This window comes from Populus euphratica, unplaced genomic scaffold (assembly GCF_000495115.2).
Source record: "Populus euphratica unplaced genomic scaffold, PopEup_1.0 scaffold93.1, whole genome shotgun sequence".
Taxonomy (NCBI): Eukaryota; Viridiplantae; Streptophyta; class Magnoliopsida; order Malpighiales; family Salicaceae; genus Populus; species Populus euphratica.
Window position 1 is genome coordinate 1022112 of NW_011499873.1, and position 19728 is coordinate 1041839.

Genomic DNA, 19728 nt, shown 5'->3' on the forward strand with positions numbered 1-19728 from the left:
ATTTATACCTAGAAAGTCTAGAAATAATGGAAAGGTCTGCAATATCACTGTCAAGTGCAGAGTACAATACAAGTCTTAAAGATCTCCCTTCTAGTCCCTCGAAAGCTATTTTCGCTTTCAACATGGTGTTTCCGAGCGCTAACATTTCTGTAATCAGTTTCTCTTCTTTTTGTATGGTTTTCGTGACTTAAGATGCCATTGTGAACCCCATATTTGCTTTGGAAAATTGTGATTGATTTCCCAGCAATCTTTAACTTCGGTGACTCAAATTCGGATACTGGTGGATTGGCTGCTTCCCTCATTGAACCAAACTTCCTTCTGGAGAGACTTACATTCACATGCCAGAAGGAAGATACTTGATGAAGGTTGATTATAGATAGATTTCGTTGGTGAGAATGTTAGAAAATATTTTTATACGGAAAAAAAAAAAGACAGTTTGAACTGAGTACCAAACTGTTCCTTCATATAATTATAATTGAGACGATCGTAAACGATCAAGTGTACTATTTCACAAGTGGGGGCATAATCATTTTATTGTAATCTTAAAAAAAAAAAAACATTTTCTTTTTGAAATATACTTAAATGTTAAATGTTTGTGATCTTTAATTATTAACACATTGAGCCCATATTGTGTTGTATCAGCAAAGAATTTTAATCTCCCGTATAATCTAAGTTCTTATCTTAACTCTCACGGGGCAACTCCACGCATGGAGCAAATTTTGCAATAGCAGGGTCCACCTTTACATTAACCAAAACCTAAAACTCGAAGGGAAATTACTTTAGCTATAAGAACACATCACTATTTATTGAAATGAATAGTGATGAATCAATTTTTTATTAAAATTTTTATTTTTAGACATTTTTTTAAATCAAATGAATCCAGTAAATATATTAAACACAAAATACTTAAATTTTAACAATCAATCAAATACAATATATATGGACTTGATAGCAAACTAAATTTAAAATTATATATAATTAGCAAACTTGTTAAACTAAATGTGTTAGATTTGATGGACAGTTAATTTCAAGGTGTGACATTACTAATTCTAAGATATCTTAAACAATTTTTTAAACAATTTTTTATAATATAAATATTAAAGATATGATAAATCATTATAATTTTTAATATAGAATAATTATACATATTAAGATAATGATTTTCATATACTTATAGGTATATATAAAATCTCTTAAGAGACCACTTATAATTATTATCTTATTAATAATATATAAGAGATTTTTACTTTCCATTAATATCACTGAAAACAGAGGACTTTCTAGCTTCTTTTTTTTTTTATGAAAACAACAAGGTTTATAGAGTATAAATATATTTTGAACAATTTAGATAAAACATACACAAACTCTCTTCTTTCTAAAAAATATATAAAGATTTTAAATTATTAACAAACTTAAAACCCAAGAATAAATTATTATTTTTTGTCCTTAGAATTTAAAACTCTTCAAAATTATTTATTACTTTAAGCCATTCAATATTTTTCTCATAAAAATTTAAGACTCTTCAATTGAAGTCCTCTAGATTGAAATTGTTTTTTTGCAAGTATTCAAGACTTTTATAGTTAACATTGAGTTCTTCAAATTAAAAAGAAAATTATTTTACTAGGTCACAGTCGACCCATGTTTTTTATTATCTCACACAGGGTCAATTATTCTCAAATTTCTTTTGAAACTCGACCCACCCTAAGCTTTGGGTAACGAGTAAACCTGCTATTTTTTTTTATTAGGTTACTTCATTCACATAACTTTTCATTTGCGAGTTTTATTGACCTCACTTGATTTTTTTGTCATTTTACTTTTTTAGAATTTTTTTTGTTAAGTGATTTTTTAAAAAATTTATCTTTATATGTTTGGATTATTGGGGATTGATAATTATAATATTTTTTAATTTTATTTTTATAATGTTAGGTTGTGGATTTTTTTTTCTTTTTTTTTTAAATATATTAACATTGCTTCAACGAAGCGAGAACACTATCCAGTGGATAATTAAGAAATTCAATGACACGCATAGCACAACTTCATTCAATGTTTTTGGATTAACAGGTGATACTTCCTACATCCATTACTATCAAGCTAGCTCAACGAGGCATGAGGAAAAATTCCCAGCACTCAGAAAGTTTGGTGTGGAGAAAAGGGAAAGTGGTGATAAGAAAGAAAAAGAAGACAGGGAAAGTTTTTTCTTTTCCAGAAATAGATCGTAAGGAAAATGGGCTGAATTGTCCAAAAAATACTAGAGTTCATCATATGCCAGCACAGCGGATGGGTTGTGTTTCCATTCATTCGAAACATAATCAAGCAAGTTCTTATCCGTGTTGCTGTTTGTCCAAGTCATTGTCTCTTCTATGGTGGCCACATGGAAGTGCTTTCACTATTTCAGTGCCTTTGATTATCTGTCTCTGCTCTTTACTAAGAAAATAAGGTGAAATGTATTCATGTAGCAATAGACCTGTAAATAATGCATGAGGACTTTTCTCATCACATCATGGACCGACCATAAATAAAGATCTTTTCTTTTGCAAAACTTTTTCAAGAATATTTTATCAACAAAGATAACCTTCTTGATGAGATATAAGCATAATGTTGTTAATTTAATTATAAGTGCCAATTCGCTAGCTGGCTTATTCCTAAATATTTTAACTGCAATTAATATCCAACCTACCGATCTAGTTGAGAAAATGACTTGAGAATAAGCCCAAGAGATGACTACAGTACTCAAGGGAGAATATCAGAATGTATGGGATTAATCCCCATGAGAAATCTGAAATGCCATGAAGAGGGAACGGAGGAAGCAAAAAGAATCGGTATATAATAGAAAGCAACATAATTTAAAAATATTTTGGATATAAATGTCGATAGAAGTTTCAGCTCCCTTTAGTCTTTGTGAGCTGTGACAAAACAATGTGAAAGTGGGAAAAGTTGTTTGACTTAAGTTGCACAGAAAGCCCTTTATCTTGGATGGTAAAGAAACTAAAGCTGCTGCCCTTTATTTTTCTGACCATCGTTCTTGAATGTTGGTGAGTGAAAGAGTCGAGGAGTCCTTATGGCAGTCGAATACTGATCTTTTGCTTCTATGCTTATGCCATTGTATACGTAAGTGTGTGTCATGTATAACCAAGAATATTAATTCAAGATTGTGTGTGTTTATTGCATAAACTTTGATTAAGTGTAACTCAATCTATATATGTTCTTGGAAAGAAATTGGTTGTAGGTGCCATAATACAGTGCCGTGGGAACAAAGGAATTTAGGTCCAGTCATATATTTTCCTACGCAACTAATAGATCCACATGCCATCCTCTTCTGTGTTGTTGTTGATGGAGTTGGTTGAACACTAATGCCTGCCTTGTCATTTTCGCCCACTCCATGTGAGGCTTTTCTCGCGGTCCTATGAAGGAATGGTCCTATCAATGGAGTTGAAACTGGGACGTGACATGCCCTAGCGAAGGGCCCCTCATGAACACACCAAGCCTCATGGCCTCTTTGCCCATGCAAAATGACGAACTTAATTTCTGAATTCATGAAACATAAAATAAACATAAGAGAATTTCATACACAGCTCTTTACAATCTCATGGATTAGGTGCTCTTTTAGGAAGGAATTACACGAACGAAGGATCAAAGTGTAAGCACTATCCTCCATTGAGGCCCTTGAATGGCCCCATGTTCCCCCCTCTGTATGTGCACCTAACGTGAGGTCAACTAGTTTTAGCATGGGAAAAGAATTCACAAATATCTCTCTCTATTAGGTATGTTCAATATCATCAACGCAAATCGTGAAGCAAAAGCACATTGCACCGAATCTCTTACAGCCTGTACTGTTTATAAACATGGAAAAAATAAAGAACCCCGCGAATCTCAAAGCCAAGCACTTTTTTAAACACTTGATGGAGCTATTTTGACTCTACCATCTCAATAATATAGAACTTTACAGTCCGAAATGAACCTCAACCCACAAAGAGGACGGTGTGGTGGAAAAGGCAGGTGTCCCTTTCTATAGAGTTCTCTTTATTCTTTGGTTCTCCTCTTTGTCAGGGTCCTTATCCAGCCCTTCCTCACCTTGACTCCCTCCACCTCGGTGCCCACATGGCACATATGTCCTTTGTTGGATGATCTCTTCCTTCTGATAAGCTGGAACATATGATCAATCCTCCTTCGCCACCTAAGTGAGGCATGCGGTTTTGCATGCCCTATCACAGTCATGGCCTCCTTAGTGTCTTTGCCTTGTTTGGCTTCCTTGTTCAGATTTTGATTCCATGACTTGCTGCCAGGCTCGATAGAGACCTTAGAAACTGTGCCTTTTTCCCACAAGGCAGCACCATTGTCTTCAAACTTAATCGATATAAAGGAGTCTGCAAAAGCTAAGAAAAAAGTAGCATATATATTCTGTACACAAACTTTTTGGAAGCATATTGTTACATTTTAACTGCATCGGTAATATATAAATACAAAATAAATGGAGACTCATGCGCTGTATACATTAACCATACATAACATGCTAAGGACATTTGAGCTTAGGCCCCCGTTCCTAAATTTTTTTTATAAAAAAAACACGCTACAAGGACATGAATTGCCGGAAATGATATCCAAAGGGGTCCCTCGTTAGATTTTGTTTGCATGATCTATATGTATGTCGAATATTAACATGATATATGTAATTAATCAAAGGTAAACGCGTATGCTTAATTATGCACTAATGAAATTATATATCCATAATTGTATATCTATGATTGAATTTTCATTGTTCAAAATCCATCTTTTCATTGATCCAATGATGTGGACTAGCTAGTTTCCACAGCGCGCGCGCGCACAGACTCACGAATCACAGGCTCTTTCCATTAATTTTCAACTTTACAGTAGTGATGTTAATTTGTTAAATTAGGGATAAATGTAAGACGTGGCAGAATGATTAGAACATAATGAAACAAATAATAATGATAATTAACAAGATTCTAAATCTCATCAGCCAATCTGCTAAGTGAGGATGTTATGTGTATGCTTTGACCATACATTTGTCACTACACAAACAATAATTTTGCTTATACAGACAAACAAATAAGCAATGCTTTAGTTTCCCTTATGTTGGAGGGAATCGAGAACATCAAGGAACTGGGACTCTTATAACCACATTACAAGCAATCATAATGCCACATAACAGCAGCAGCAACAGAAAACATTAGCAGCAAACAACAACAATAGGAACAGAAAAAATACCTTCTTGACTGGTGGAGGCAGCGTCTTGGCCAGAGTTATCAGACTTCCAGTGCCGAAATTCAAACCGATTTAGCAGGTAACCAAAAGCAAAAATCTTTGTAAGGTTGATGGGTGGCTTCCTGTGTGCTGTACCTTCATTCCTATGAGTTTCTCTCGCTGCAGAAAGGCTACCTTGCTTCGTTGCCAATATGAGGAGCCTCTCATTCAAGCACAATGGGCAAATCCCGACAAAAACCTCTTTGGGATGGAAATAACAGTATGAATTATCTTCTGATCTACAGGCATTCATGGTACGGTGATCAAGAGAATGTAGAGGAAGACAGAGCAAGAGATCAAAATACTGTGGACTTGCAGGGGTGGGGGAGGGGGAGAGAGAGAGAGAGAGGCTGTAGTGGAATGTGTGTTTGAGTGCTGTGTATATATGTATGGTGGAGTGAAATTTAAATTAATTTGTAGAGGGCTTTATCATGTATTAATTTTTAAAGAAAGAATCCATTCACAAGAAAGACTATAGTACTAGTAAAGACGGTCCACCAAGAAATATCACTATCGGTTAAGTTTGAAAAATATAACAAAAGGAGAAGGGGTCTTTGGGATCTCAATGTTTCATGGACATTCTTGTACACTAGGTAAACTTTATAATTTTTTATGGCCCATGGTTAAGATTTACAACGTTGAGGCCATGGTGGATGGCAATCCTTTTCCCTTTTAGAAAAAAACAAGATTCGCCTAAGAATTGGGTTTTTCTCCTTGGAACTCGCCTTCTTTGCCTAGCTTCTTTTCACTTTTTCCAACTTTTCTAAAGCATCTTTATCCATAATATTAAGAATAAAAGTCATTCTTCTCGGGATAAAATGTTTAGTCCTGAGGTGATTAACAAGTAATTAACTAATAATCCAGGGGCCTTAGCTTTTTCAATCCTCCACGAAAGAAAATGTCCAATTGACTATAGTGGCTAATTATTTTCCCCAGATAGACCAGGTCTTGCTCTCTAAGGAGATATTGGATTATGGAATGGTTCTTCGGGAGAAGGCTGAGTCAAGATTTGCAGCTCGCGTTTAATTTTGGAACTACAAAAAGGTGGTGGAAGTAGGGCACTCGAATTGAGGCCAGTTGCTTTGATTAAAATACTACATCTAGTTTCTTAGAACTTGTCCACTCTGTAACTTTTCTTCTTTCTTTTGTTTTTTTCCTCTGGTCGCCGGACCCTTAGGATTCTAACGATGATTTTATGAACCAAAGCATGTGGGTTAGAGCGTGGAACCCGTCAGAGTTTTGTGGCATGAATCTTGCAAAAGTGAACTTTTCAAATTGTATTAATTTGTTTTCATGATAATTTATATAGTTTTCGACTATAGGTAAAAAGATCAAACCACCTTCAACACATTTCTTAACGTGTCACGCATTCAAGAATAATCCTTGCAATGTACTATACGTCACGCCAAACAATCATTGGAGGCGGTTACAATTTTCCTCGAGATACATATTTTATAATTCCTCCGAATTTGCAAGTAATTAAGTTACCTCGTGGTGGTGTCTTTGTTTTTCCTCCTCTTCTTCTTCTTTGTTTTTGTTCTTTCTCTTGTCCGTTGCGCTCCACAAAAGGTTGTCACCCATCTGTAGAGTAGTAGACTTGTAAATGCATTGCAATCTCTCGTGGGCACATCATTTATTGTATTATTATGGTGGTACAGGGATAGAAGGAATCTACTAAATGTTAACAAGAAAAGGAAGAAGATGAGCTCCCAACAAAAAATCGTAAAAGGCTCGAAAAGTGATGGAAGCAAAGAAGCTAATAGTCACATGGGGAGAAGGAGGGCTGTTTCCATTTTGGTGGCCTTCAAGTCAAGTTCCCATCATGGGCCAAAGTTTGGATGCAGGATTGTGGGTCTCCTCTAGCCACCCCTGTTTTAGGGGTGTTTGGCTTAGAGGATTGGTAGTTTTTTTTTTAGTATGTAGAATTTATATAAAAAAATTATGTATTTTTTATTTTTATAAGATATAATTTATAGTTTAAAAAAGTTATACTTAAACAAAAAACCAAACACACCTCCAAGTTAAACATACACGTAATTCTCTCATCGACTCTTAATGCAAATTGTAACCTTCTTCTCCCACCAAACATTTCCCACAGCTTTAAAGGTCTCTAGCTGCCTCGTCCATCTCTTCTTTTTCATCGTTTCCCCTTCGTTATCTTGATTAACTCCTTGTGGCCCCCTTATGCCTACTGGTTAACGATGGCTTCAAAAGACAAATTAAATACTTCAGGAATTTAGGTTGTTGACTCTGCTCGCTCTTATGGGTTCGTTCGACCGAAATCAAAGTATGCTGATTATTTGTAAACTAGGGCTTGGCTTAGCGGTGGAAAGGGCTTGTCTCCTTTCACTGCACCTGGGTTCGAGTCCTAGCGTGCACGCCTGTCACCCCCGCGATGCCTTACATGCCTACTGGGTTTGCAGGATATTCAGTGGGCCGTGGGGATTAGTCGTGATGCGCGCAAACTGGCCCGAACACCCCACGTAAATCAAAAAAAAAATATGCTGATTATTTACGTTAAATGTCAACATCTTTGAACATTCAAGGTCTCCCTTCTAATCTATGTCACAATCTATTTTTTACCTTCTTTTTTTTTTCGTAGACATAAAAAATAGAGAAAATAGAAAATACAGGGAGCAAATAATAGACACGAGAGTTTAAACCCTTTTCCAAAACGACATAAAAAGACTAGGAGAGAATAAAATAGAAAGATAAGAGGAGGAGGATGACAAATTAATATGAAGAGATGAATAAGTAAACAGAGAAGAAGCTATCAATAGATAAAGGGCATGGACATATAAGAATCCAGAGAGAAACTAAAGAAAAAATTCACTATATTTTTTCCAGCAACCCTCTCATCCAGTCACATTGTTCCCTTTTCTCCTCCTCCTCCAGCAAAAAAAAAACCTATTCCCACCATTAAACCCGGCCAAACCTGCCCCTACAAAACCATCAGGTCCAGCTAAAAAAACACTACCCTAAGCACCCAACTCCCTCCAATTCAAACTAAAAATCCAACCCAAAAAACACCCTGGAAAAAATATCAAACCACAACAAGAGAGAGAGAGAGATAGTACCGGAGCGTGAAGCACACATGTCATAGTCCTAAGCACATTTCAACGCGCCAGCACGTGATTTCCACGTGCCAGCGAAGCCTACCCTCCATTCTAGCATTTTCCGGTTGACCCCAGCAGCTCTCCAATATCGTTTTCAAACCCAAACATTTTTTTCTCATGTCTTTATAATCTTTAACATATCATTATTTTTTGTAAAATAAATATTTGATATGTTAAGTTTCAAGTTGTTTCGTGACAGCCGCTGGAGACAGTATTTTTCAATGTGATAAGATTGAGATCAACGCCCTGAAAAAAGAATGGGAGGACGGAATTCAAAGGTGAAATGGTTTAATTTTTGCACGAGGTTGTGTTGATTTTTATTTTATTTTATGTGTGGAAGTTTTGATTTTCATGTATGGATGTTTTTATGTGTGGAATGGTTGATTTATGTCCGGATGCATACATGTGAAGATGTGTATTTATAGTCGAAAGGAAATTTGTGCTCAAATAATGATTTTCCACAATTTTTTCAAAAAAATTAAAAGAGGGCAAGTATTATCTTCACATATAAAAATATTTCTTGTTTTTTTATCAAGTTCAATAATAATATGATACTTAAATGATCATTAAATGATGAGTTCTGTAACTCATATGTTATACTTTATTATTTTTATATAATAAGAATATATCTTTGTCATATGTTTTCTTTTCTAGAATCAACCCATGACCCTTAAACGAATCTTTTGTCTTAGAAATTGATTTATGTGTGTATATGAATTTAAATATGTGAATTGACTTAACTCATTTTTTTTATTAAATAATAAATTATTATCTTATAAGTAGTAATGGAGCCACAATGAAAATTAAGGGGGCAATTGCCCCCTTAATTCTTTTTTTAAAATTTTTTTGTAATAAAATTTTAATATAATAATTTAACAAGCTTTTCTTCTTTCGTTTTTTGAATTATTGTTCATGCCTCCGTTTTCTTCTACAATTTTGTTTTAAATTCTAAACTATTACTTAATTAAGTAATCTTTTATATTTTATACTTAATGTTTTAAGTTTCCTTCATTTTTTCTATTTATTTCATTGTCTAATTTTAGTTTTATTCCTTAATAATATGATAATTTATAAATTTGCTAAATTAATATGTGTATGTATAACATTACATACATACGAATATGAATTGAAATAAGTTTTGATAAATTAATATATATTTTATTATGATTTTCATATAAAAAATGATGGTAATCAATATACTAGTAATTAAAAATGAAATACTGAATAACTAAAAAAATTTATAATATAATAAAAAAATTAAAAAAATATATTAATATTTATATTTAACCCACTTGTGTAAAACAATAAATTAACAAAGAATTATTGTCAATAATTTCATTAGTCCCTGGAAGATTTAGAAATAGATAAATGAAAGTTTCATTATATATATTGAAAAAGAATATCTTTAATGAAATTAATAATGAAGTCATTATTAAGTAATTTTAAAATATAAAAATTAAAAAAATAATAATTATAATGTAAGTTTTTTTATTTTAAAAATATTTTTACATTAAGTTTGCTTGACATGCTTTGGTACATGCATTTCAGATTGATTTTTCTATATATAACATATATTTATATAATATATAATATCAAATATTTATAATTTGTCCCTTCATTTAAAATTTTCTAGTTTTGCCACTCTTTATAAGTAGAGCTATTTTTGAGTGACAATTTGTTTATTTTTTTTTAATCAAGGAATAAACCCATTGGTAATATGATTCTTAAACTGGTTGAAGTTGAAAAATTCAATATGTTTTCAGTATATGCATGTGTGGGTGAATTTGGACATGTGAGTTAACTGATGTCTTTGGGATACTTTTTTTATTCAGTTCTATGTCTTATAATAAATTATTATTTTATTGGCAAGGTCAGGTAATAATATTTATTTTTTAAAATACATATCCTTATAAATTTACTTGTCGTTTTGACTCTTTTTATTTTAAATATATTTTTTCACATAAATATATTACCTGCATGTGAATATGGATCAGGGTAAAATGAGTAGGCATTATAGATATAACCAAGTAAAATGAGTGAAAGCCTAACAAGTCCAACATTCATATTTTAAAAGTAAAAATAAAGTTCAAGATACCAAATTGTTACATTAGATTTTACAGTCCTTTATCATAAACCAGTTTAGGTAAATTTTTTAAAAATAGCACAATAAATATTTTTTTATCGTTGAAAATAAATATAATGCAACTTCCTCATATGTATAGAATGATTGTTATATTTCATATGATATAAATAGCTTTTTATTTAAAAATATATGAAAATTGGTGAGGATTTTTAATTATATAAAAGTAAGATAATTTATATTTTTAATCTTACCCTCTTAATCCTACTTAGCTCTCCAAAATATCATCCGCCAGAGTCTTATCTCTAACTCATCACACCTCTCACCTAATAATAAGTTAAACTAATTAGCTAGGTACCATATTCTATATCATTGTTATAATATTATATATATGCTTCGGTGATGCATCATGATCATTCAAGCAAGTTTTAAAAACCTTTATGTGTGTATATATATATATATATATAGCATCCAGACAACACTGTCTTGTTAAAGAAACACAGTTCTAGTGGACACGTGAGGCCACGATTAAACACGAATCCAACATAAACGGCAGCTCTGTACGAAGGGAGTGGTAAGAAATAATTAAGAATATTAATTAATGTGCGAGCTTTGCTTCTCTCCGGTCCGCATTTTTGTGCGAGAGTCAAAGTGACAGAACAGAACTCCGACCACAACTAGTACTGCTTCTCCGACAGAGCTGCGCTTGTTGGCTTGCACTGTGTGTGTGTATGGACGGTTATGATTATGTGCTGTGTTTACAAACGGGTGGCAGCAGCTTGTTGGCTTGCTCTATCCTCTTTCTACCTTTCTCTTAGTGCACGAAAATTCGAAACATTGCAAATCTTTATTTTTCTTCCTTCAAGAATAGTCCATCAAACTCTAGAGAAAATGGCAGGCTCCGGTTAAATTATGTGAGATCCATCCCATCAGTTTGTGAACGCACAGTACCATAATAAACCCCGGTTCATGTAATAATCATAATTTATTTATATAGTAAGACTATATCATTTTTTGATACATTAGAGCCCGTTTGTTATACATAATTATAGTTAAATTGCGAAATAATTGATTATACATAATTAATTAAATAGTTAAAATTATATCATCCCTGCAAGGCTGCAACGCATGGATTTGATTAGTACTATTTTAGAAAAACAGAAGCAAAAACGTGTAACAATGATGCTTAGGAGTAAAATAGGTGTTGTCGTACGTGTCTTGATCTTTTAAGGGTGCTCATTTAACTGTGATTTTGTGATTTTTGAAGATCTTGAATTATTTACTTTTATTTTAATAATTATTAAGGTTATGACAATTATCATAAAGATTCACCTAGCATTTTGAACTGTTTTTGTTTATGATTTTTTTAATTTCTATTTTTTAAAAAATTAATTTTAATCTTATTTTTATTTATTTAGATTAATATCCCTTTTCTATTTTATGTTATTTTGAAAACCTATTTGAAATTATGATTATTTTTTAATTATATATTTAATTTTTGAGAAAATTTTTCTGATTAATCTATATTTTTTTAATCTTTTGTATAGATAAACTTTATTTTTGAAAATAAAAAAGAATTATTTTTAAATAATATTTTTAATATGTAAACACTACACATTATTTTTTTCTTTTTTTATTCAATAAATTTAATATATATTATTATCGTAAATAAAAAAATTAGTTTAATTAAAAAATTTAACAAACATAACCATGTAAATATTATATCTTACAAAATTAAATATCTTAATTACTATCTCTTGATTTTTCTAATTTTTAGCCTATATCTTACAAAATTAAATATCTTAATTCAAAACTATCTCTTGATTTTTCTAATTTTTATTTTTAGTCATCATTTATAGTTTTTTATGGTTTTTTTTTCTTTTACTTATTAACACATGATTTTTAATTTATTCAATAACATGCATATATAAAGTTTTAAACTTTCACTTAGAATTTTTTTTAAATACAAAAACATGTTAAAAAAAGTTTATATATAATTTTTTTTGTTGAGAAAAAAAAATATAACCCATGTGAAAGGCAGTTTAAATATCTAGTTTTTGTCCTATAATCCGTGTTGCCCTTCAGGATTTTCTCTACTCTTTTCCTCTCCAGCATATCCTGGGAGACAACATCTTGTAAGGTTTTTAATAATTTATGTAAATTTTAGGCAGCATAGCATTGTATCCTCGGTCAGCTGTTTAAAAATCAAGCAAGATACTGGTTCCGTTTTGGTGAAAAAAATAGGGAGTCAAGAAAGAGAATTTATTACAGGATACATGTTTGAAAAAAATGAAACAGAGCGGAAATGTGAGAGCGTAAGATCTTACAACTAGAGTCAGTAACTCGTCAAAAATTGTGCACGATCACTAAATAAAAACCGAATTTTTAACTCACTATTCATATAACTTCGAGAGTTCTTCAGAGAACGCCTTCCTGATGGCCTCTCTCTTGAGCTTGAGAGCTGCAGTGACAAGGCCAGTTTCAGGAGTCCATGGATCAGAAAGCAATTTGATCTTTGCTGGGATCTCGAACTTCTCCAGTCGTGCTGCCTTTGCTGCCTGCAAAATGCAACGATGATTAAAAATAAAGAAAAAAGTGGCATGCAGTCAAAAGCAGCTTGACCCTTTTTGTTAAGCTGTTCAGAAAACAAAAGGTTGTATAACTAAACGATTGATGCAGTCGCTTCTTCGACCTCAGTTATTTTTATTTGTTTGTTTTTAGTTTAGTAATTTTATTTTTTTCCTATCAAGTACCATTAAGCTTTTCTAGTTTTCCTATTTAAAGGAATACTTTTCTTTTTTTATTTAGTATTACTAGAGTTTCCTTTTTTATAAGAGCTATAATAGCATTTTAGGAAGTGAGACTTTAAAGAATAAAAATTATATATTTATTCATTTATTTATATTTGATCTTTTAAGAGTTTTCACTTGTAATAAATCTAGTTACATTTTGTTTTCCAGCTGTCTACAAGGGTGCTCCTCTCTTGTTGCTCACATACGGGTGTTGTGGTAAAATCCTGAGCTAGCAGGCAAGACCAAGTGCTCCACCAGGCATATATTAAGATAAGATTCATAAGAACAATTTCGATGCACACCTTGAAACTCCCACGTCAGGTAACAAGATTATGCACAACAATCTAGACGATAAAACCATCTAAGACCAATTTATCTGAAACAATAGAGACTATAATTTTCTATCTCGTGCAAAAGTTCTTAAAAAAGAAAAGCATGATCAGGAGTGCCTTATGAGCAAGGCAAATGTCGGTGGGATACCCAATTTTGGCAACACCCAAAAAGGATGAAACTAAAAAAGTGGACAGAATTTTTATTCCTGACCATTTTATGCCTCGTAGATTCAAATAAAGGCTCTACAAATGTCTTATCTCCAAACGCTTGCTCGTAGCATTTCATGAGTATATTTTTGTATACACTCGTTTTATTATCTGAATCGGAGAATCCAAGAGTGTTGCATAAATGTTGCTTTCCAAAATTTTCTGAGTAATTTGTGCCATAATTATTGAAATGGGTGGAGACATAAGCTAAACATTCACTGGCACCCTTTCCTAATCTGGAAATTAAAACATTATGATAAAAAAGGCATACCTTCACAAGTGATGCCTGCACTTCTTTTATTGCTTCTTCTTTCTCGCACAACTCTGCAAAACTAGTAAATGCAATTCCCCTCTTTGAAGCCCATTCTTCTAGAACAGGTCGTGCAACCACAATAAGGGCTACACAGTAACTATGAAATGGATCCGCATGCAGCATCATATTGTCAACATAGGGGCTCACAATAAGAGCAGCCTCAACCTGCAAGGAAAACATTAATCCCGACAAAAATGTGATGGAAACTAGCATTTTATGATAATATATTGATACCTTTCCTAAGGATACATATTCCCCATGTTGAAGCTTGACTATGTCCTTTCTACGATCAATTATTTCAAGGCAACCATCAGCATGAAACTGTCCAATATCGCCTGTATAAAACCACCTCATTCCTCTCTCATCAACCTTTTCAAAACAAAAAACTGGCACAGTTAAGCTTATGTTCGACTTCTTTCTTTCAGCATATAGTTAGTTCTCTATGATAAATACTGGTATGAAACTTTGATTTGTTGTTACCTTGTACACCTCTTTTGATTTTGCTTCATTTTTAAAGTATCCCACAGTAACATTTGGACCACCAATAACTACTTCCCCACGAGGCATTGGTGAATCACTAATTAAATACCCACCTTCAGGCCAATCTATTAACTGAAAAGGAACCAAGTTACATGATTAAAATTTACTTCATTCATTCACTGACTTAAAATAGGAGATGAGATGATCAAATCAAAACCACAAGAAAAAATGGGAAAAAAAAACCATGCAGACAACATTGTATTACTGACAAAGCTTCATGCAAACAAGAAGGGATATTTATCCATTAATTGACAAAAGCATTTTACATAAAAATATATTGCAGTTATATGAAAACCAGGATTTCAGAATAACTGTTGGAAATCATTATAGCATATCAGCCAACAACGAAAACATAAGATCAAAACCAAAAATCCACTTATTTCTTGAACTAGCCCCAGATGGCTAAAATCTCGCAGGACATGAGAATACAGGTGGCATACCCAGAAAACCCTTGCTAAAAAGCACCCCCATCTCATGTGCTGAGGCTCATGACAAATATTTCCTACTAAGCAGATCATTGTTCATGACTTCGAAATTTCTGAACAGAACAGCACGAGCTTTCAAAATCAACCATTAATTATTAATCATAGCTTACCTTAATATATGAGCAAGGGACTGGATTACCAACTCGACCAACAGATGTATCGTCAAACTCAGAAAATGTCCCACCAGCACAAGTCTCGGTGAGACCATAGCCTTGGCCTATTGGAGCCCTGTATGAATCCGTTGACTGTTGCTCAGTGGCAGAAAAATGGAAAACACTAGACCAAAATTTAAAGTGTGGACTTGGTTAAAAAAAAGATAGCCCTGATAATGTGGTTGTGGTTGATCATTTGTGTTTGTAGCAGTAATCATACTGAAAGGTGACAATGGATTCATCTGATGATGGATCTACTAGCTAAAACATTTTTGCATTTACTTAAGAAGGCATGTTAGCATTTCATGAACTAGCATCAAAATTCAGTCTTAACGAAAATAGATAAGTTCTCTTTTCTAACTGGAAGCCCATCTTTTATATTGAAGTCTTCAAAGAATATTGAAATAAATTACTTGGGGGCTCAAAATCCAAGTTGCCACATTGCATGAATTTGGAAAAGAAAAATGCAACTCCATGAGGGGTCATAACCATGACGCCAAGCAGTAATTATTTTCTGATGCTTTGCTGGATAATATTATAGCTCTTTCTGAATGTTATTGAAATAAACAACAATCAGGGATAGAAATATAATTTTTCAAAAATTAGCATGATTATATTTGAACTCCAGTTCCATAGTTAAAATAGATCATTGATACACAAAAATTCGTTAAGGCCATACTAACCCAAGGCAAATGTTGATACATCTTTGAGTATCACCAGAAAAAGGAGCACCCCCAGAAAGCAAAAAGCGGATGCGTCCTCCCAAAATTGCCCGAACCTTTCTAAACACCAGGAAGTTCCACAGAAGCATTTCTAAGCCCCTAGCTCCAAACCAGCTACCGTTAATTGCAGATATTCGACGAGCATATGCAAAATCAAATAGTTTCTTGGTAATGCCACCCTTTTCATCAACCTGAAATGTCAAATATGTTTTGACAACCAAACTTGTTTTCAGACAAGATGTCATTCAAAAACATGCACGCAGTGTGTGCGCGTGCAAGCGCGCGAACGCGCTAGAGAGAGAGAGAGATGAGAACTTGTCAAAATTCCCTGACCTTCTTCCGCACACCTTCTCGTACACGATCAAGAATTGCTGGAACAGCTGCCATCACAGTTGGCCTTAAGACAGTTGCGTCCCCCTTAGTTCCCCTTTTGATCTTGTTTGATGTATCGGTGAGAGTCAACGGGCTTCCATATCCTATAGCACTTCCAACACCTGCAACTACATTCTGTAACATAGACAATGAAGTGAAGCATGTATACAGTTGTGTGTATGAATTTACATGGGGATATGAGAAGCCATGTGGCTACTCTGGTTATGTAAATCACCAACTGAATAAAAGCCCAATACCTCTGCCGCGATTTCAAGGATATGAGCCAATGGCAGGTAAGCCAGATAAACATCATTGCCTTCAAGGCCAGGAACAATTGTCCTGACAGAAGAAACTACAGCTAGGACATTACCATGTGTCATCATCACACCCTGTATAGAATGAACATAATAGAAGTAAATAACTAATTGCTAGATTCTGATATGGGGTCATATTATTATTTAAAACAACAAGAATATAGATGTGGATCGGTAATACTGACTAAAAACCCTAAACACTATAAAAAAACAAATAAATCTTTTCTATGGAAGAGCTTCTAAGTCCTGTCTTTAACATAAATTATTGTATCATGCCAACAACGAATGTCATGTCAAGAAACACAAGTACCAGCACGGGCTTAGGAACACCAAGGGAACAAATTTCCTCATCTGATGCATAAAATCGATAGATCATTGCCAGTCCACTACTTTACACACAAGTCAAACATCTGGAATGTGTGCTGTAATGGAGCCTTTAGGCTTTAAGTTGGCTCCAACATCTCATCGATGTAAACAGCCAAGAAGTAGTTTAGAGAGGAGGTTAGGAGGATGCTTAGACCCTTGGTAAATAAGGATTCCTCACATAATCAATTCAAACATCACATGCAAGTCCAAGTTACTCCTTAACAACCAACCAATGAGAAACCAACTAAGATGCAATACAGTGAAGTTGAACAAGATAAAGAGGAAGCGGAAGATGCATATCATATAACAGAGGCTCCTGACCTTAGGCAGCCCAGTACTCCCACTTGTGTACATTATAACTGCAACATCTGCTGCTAGAGGTAAAACAGCATCAACTGGATTTTCTTGTCCAAGTTTCTCCACGGCAGCCATTGAGACAACTCTCCAGCGACCGCTTTGCTCCACCAATGATGCACTTGATGGAATATCATCATCCATACATATCACGCGTTTCACTGTGTCAAGCTGACCACTTACTTCTACAAGTTTTTTCAGTTCTTTGTTCCCACAAATCACAGTTGTAACTTCTGTCTGAAGAGAAGAAAACTCAAAATTACAACTGAGCAATATGCAGTAAAGGGACAGGGGCAAAAAATTATACCAGCATGCTAACTGCAGTCAGTCATTCAATTTCCAACCAATAACATGTTCGAACAAATAGGATTACAGAAATGTGTCGGGGCAAATGCCAATCTAGCAAATTGGAGCGTTAACTAGAAAGAGAAGGGGGGTAACCTCATTTAATGAATAGCAAAGTGCCTCCTCTCCCAAAGATGCGTAGATGGTAACCACAGAAATGTTGCGCCTAAAAGAACCCTGATACAAGATAAACCCATTAGCTACTCAGGATATTATGTGACGTGTAGCCGGATTTTGGCCCACTGAAAGTAATACACCTGAAATATCATTTGTCAACTATATAGATGAATGTGAATGCCAAAGACTTCTGCAAGGAATTATACTTCACAAAACACAAGCTCGCTCACAGCATTTTTCATATAACATGCTCCTTGAAAAAGAAATCGTATAAAGTAAAACACACAATATTCACAAAAGAAAGAGCACCTGTAAGGCCATAAACCACTCTGCTCTTGTATCAGCAAATATCGCAACACGTTCCTCGCTTCTATGCCCAAGGTAAGCTAACCCAGAAGCAAAATTGCACACCTTTTCAAACACTTCCCCATAGGTCAGCCACTCATACTCTCCCAAATGAAGCTTCTCAAAAGACCTTCCATCGGCAGATACTTGAGTGTCCTTTGAGATTAATGTCCTCGTCCCAAGCAAGTATTTATCTGCATGTTGCTTGCACGCCAGCTCAAAAAGTTGAGCAAGAGTAAAGACACCTTCCCATGCAGTTTCCAAGAGGATTGGAAATCGAGAGTTGCGAATGGCATATCCTGGCTCCCCACCAACATCAACAGGCACCCCACGTTTCTTTGTATTCTTGGAATTCTGATAGAGAAGAGTGACTAGAAGAGGAACTAGGACACCTACTATGTATGGACTCATCTTTCAATTCAAATCTTTCTAAATCCTGAAAACAAACAAGACATCACTTTTCTTATTTATCTTAGTTGTTACCTAATAACCACCAGAGACATCACCATCGCCATCAGTTCATGATAATCCAATCAATCTATTTCCAGTGAAACTAAATAAAGTAGTAATTAATAGTTGCAGCAGCTCGACAAATTGAGATAGAAGGAGAAAAACAAAGGAATACTCCGTCATTACAAAGACTTGTCTTTGATTATAACAACATGGGTGGAGATGCATGAAATGAAAGAAGATGATACGAATGATGTCAACATAGATATCTATATACGATAAAACAAATGCTATTAAAGACAGCATAAAAAAAATCTGATAACGTTGTAGAGTGAGATTGTTATTACCGGGCGGGGATGGCTTCGTTGAATACTGTGTCTGTGGAAATGGGAAATCAAGATTTTAACAATGGCAAGAGGATTTGCAATTTAAGGATAGAGGGAGGATCGAAACGGAAGCGTTTTACAATAGTCAACTTTGTAGGGAGGACAAGTCTTCTTTCAAGAAAAAAGGCTCGGGTGGAAAGATCGAGGGCATAGGGGTTGGAGTTGCGGGAGCCCTGCGGAGCTACTGAAACTTCCGTCTTTGTTTTTGTTTTCTAGTGTTGACCCTTTCTCTCTTTTCTTTTTCTTTTTAAGCCCTACTTATATCTTCATGGAAAGTTATTTTCTTTTCAAACTTTCGATGATTATTTATTTTTTAAAAATTTAAAAAAATAAAAAATTATAAAAAAAACAAAAATAATATATTATTTAATAATTATATCAAATTTTTTATTTTTAAAAATTTTATTTTATTTTATTTTATTCTTGGTTCTTATTGCTATTTATTTTATTTCATACTTTTATAATTTTTTACCTCAAATTTGGTTTTATTTTTATTAAAATTTATTTTATTTAAAACAATTTGTAAAATTTAATTTTTTAATATTATTTTCCTTCAACTTTTTTATTTATTAAATTTAATTTTTATTTTTTAAAAAAATATTAATAAGTTATTTTTTTATGATATTATCAATATTAAAAAAATTATTTTAAAATAATTTATTTTTTATAAAAATTATT

The 19728-nt window shown here is 33.5% G+C and overlaps 2 protein-coding genes across 3 annotated transcripts; both read right to left on the bottom strand.

Annotated features, from left to right (window-relative positions):
* Positions 1 to 3575: 3575 nt before the first annotated feature.
* On the bottom strand, positions 3576 to 5631 carry LOC105127806 (uncharacterized). Of its 2 annotated transcripts, none has more exons than XM_011029231.1 (2): positions 5227 to 5631; positions 3576 to 4373 (listed from the first exon to the last, which is right to left on the bottom strand). In XM_011029231.1, exons 1-2 carry the CDS (start codon positions 5513 to 5515, stop codon positions 4021 to 4023), a joined length of 642 nt encoding a protein of 213 aa, XP_011027533.1. In that variant the 5' UTR covers positions 5516 to 5631; the 3' UTR covers positions 3576 to 4020. The 2 variants fall into 2 exon arrangements, with proteins under 2 accessions (XP_011027533.1, XP_011027534.1); XM_011029232.1 differs by having other exon boundaries at positions 3576 to 4364; positions 5227 to 5628.
* Positions 5632 to 12704: 7073 nt separating this feature from the next.
* LOC105127807 (long chain acyl-CoA synthetase 9, chloroplastic-like) lies at positions 12705 to 19288 on the bottom strand. Its single transcript, XM_011029233.1, has 12 exons — positions 19012 to 19288; positions 18179 to 18650; positions 17849 to 17929; positions 17375 to 17644; positions 16631 to 16762; positions 16335 to 16508; positions 15963 to 16192; positions 15238 to 15355; positions 14583 to 14714; positions 14337 to 14471; positions 14061 to 14267; positions 12705 to 13016 (listed from the first exon to the last, which is right to left on the bottom strand). The coding sequence occupies exons 2-12, from the start codon at positions 18623 to 18625 to the stop codon at positions 12852 to 12854; spliced, it is 2091 nt and encodes a 696-aa protein (XP_011027535.1). The 5' UTR covers positions 18626 to 18650; positions 19012 to 19288; the 3' UTR covers positions 12705 to 12851.
* Positions 19289 to 19728: the final 440 nt, after the last annotated feature.

Coding starts and splice junctions, on each gene's coding strand:
- LOC105127807 (XM_011029233.1), bottom strand. CDS start 18,625: ATGAGTCCATACATAGTAGGTGTCCTAGTTCCTCTTCTAGTCACTCTT. Junction 17,930..18,178: donor AGTGGTTTATGGCCTTACAG/GTGCTCTTTCTT, acceptor ATCTTGTATCAG/GGTTCTTTTAGGCGCAACAT. Junction 14,268..14,336: donor AATATGTATCCTTAGGAAAG/GTATCAATATAT, acceptor TTTTCCTTGCAG/GTTGAGGCTGCTCTTATTGT.
- LOC105127806 (XM_011029231.1), bottom strand. CDS start 5,515: ATGAATGCCTGTAGATCAGAAGATAATTCATACTGTTATTTCCATCCC. Junction 4,374..5,226: donor TGCCTCCACCAGTCAAGAAG/GTATTTTTTCTG, acceptor CTTTTTTCTTAG/CTTTTGCAGACTCCTTTATA.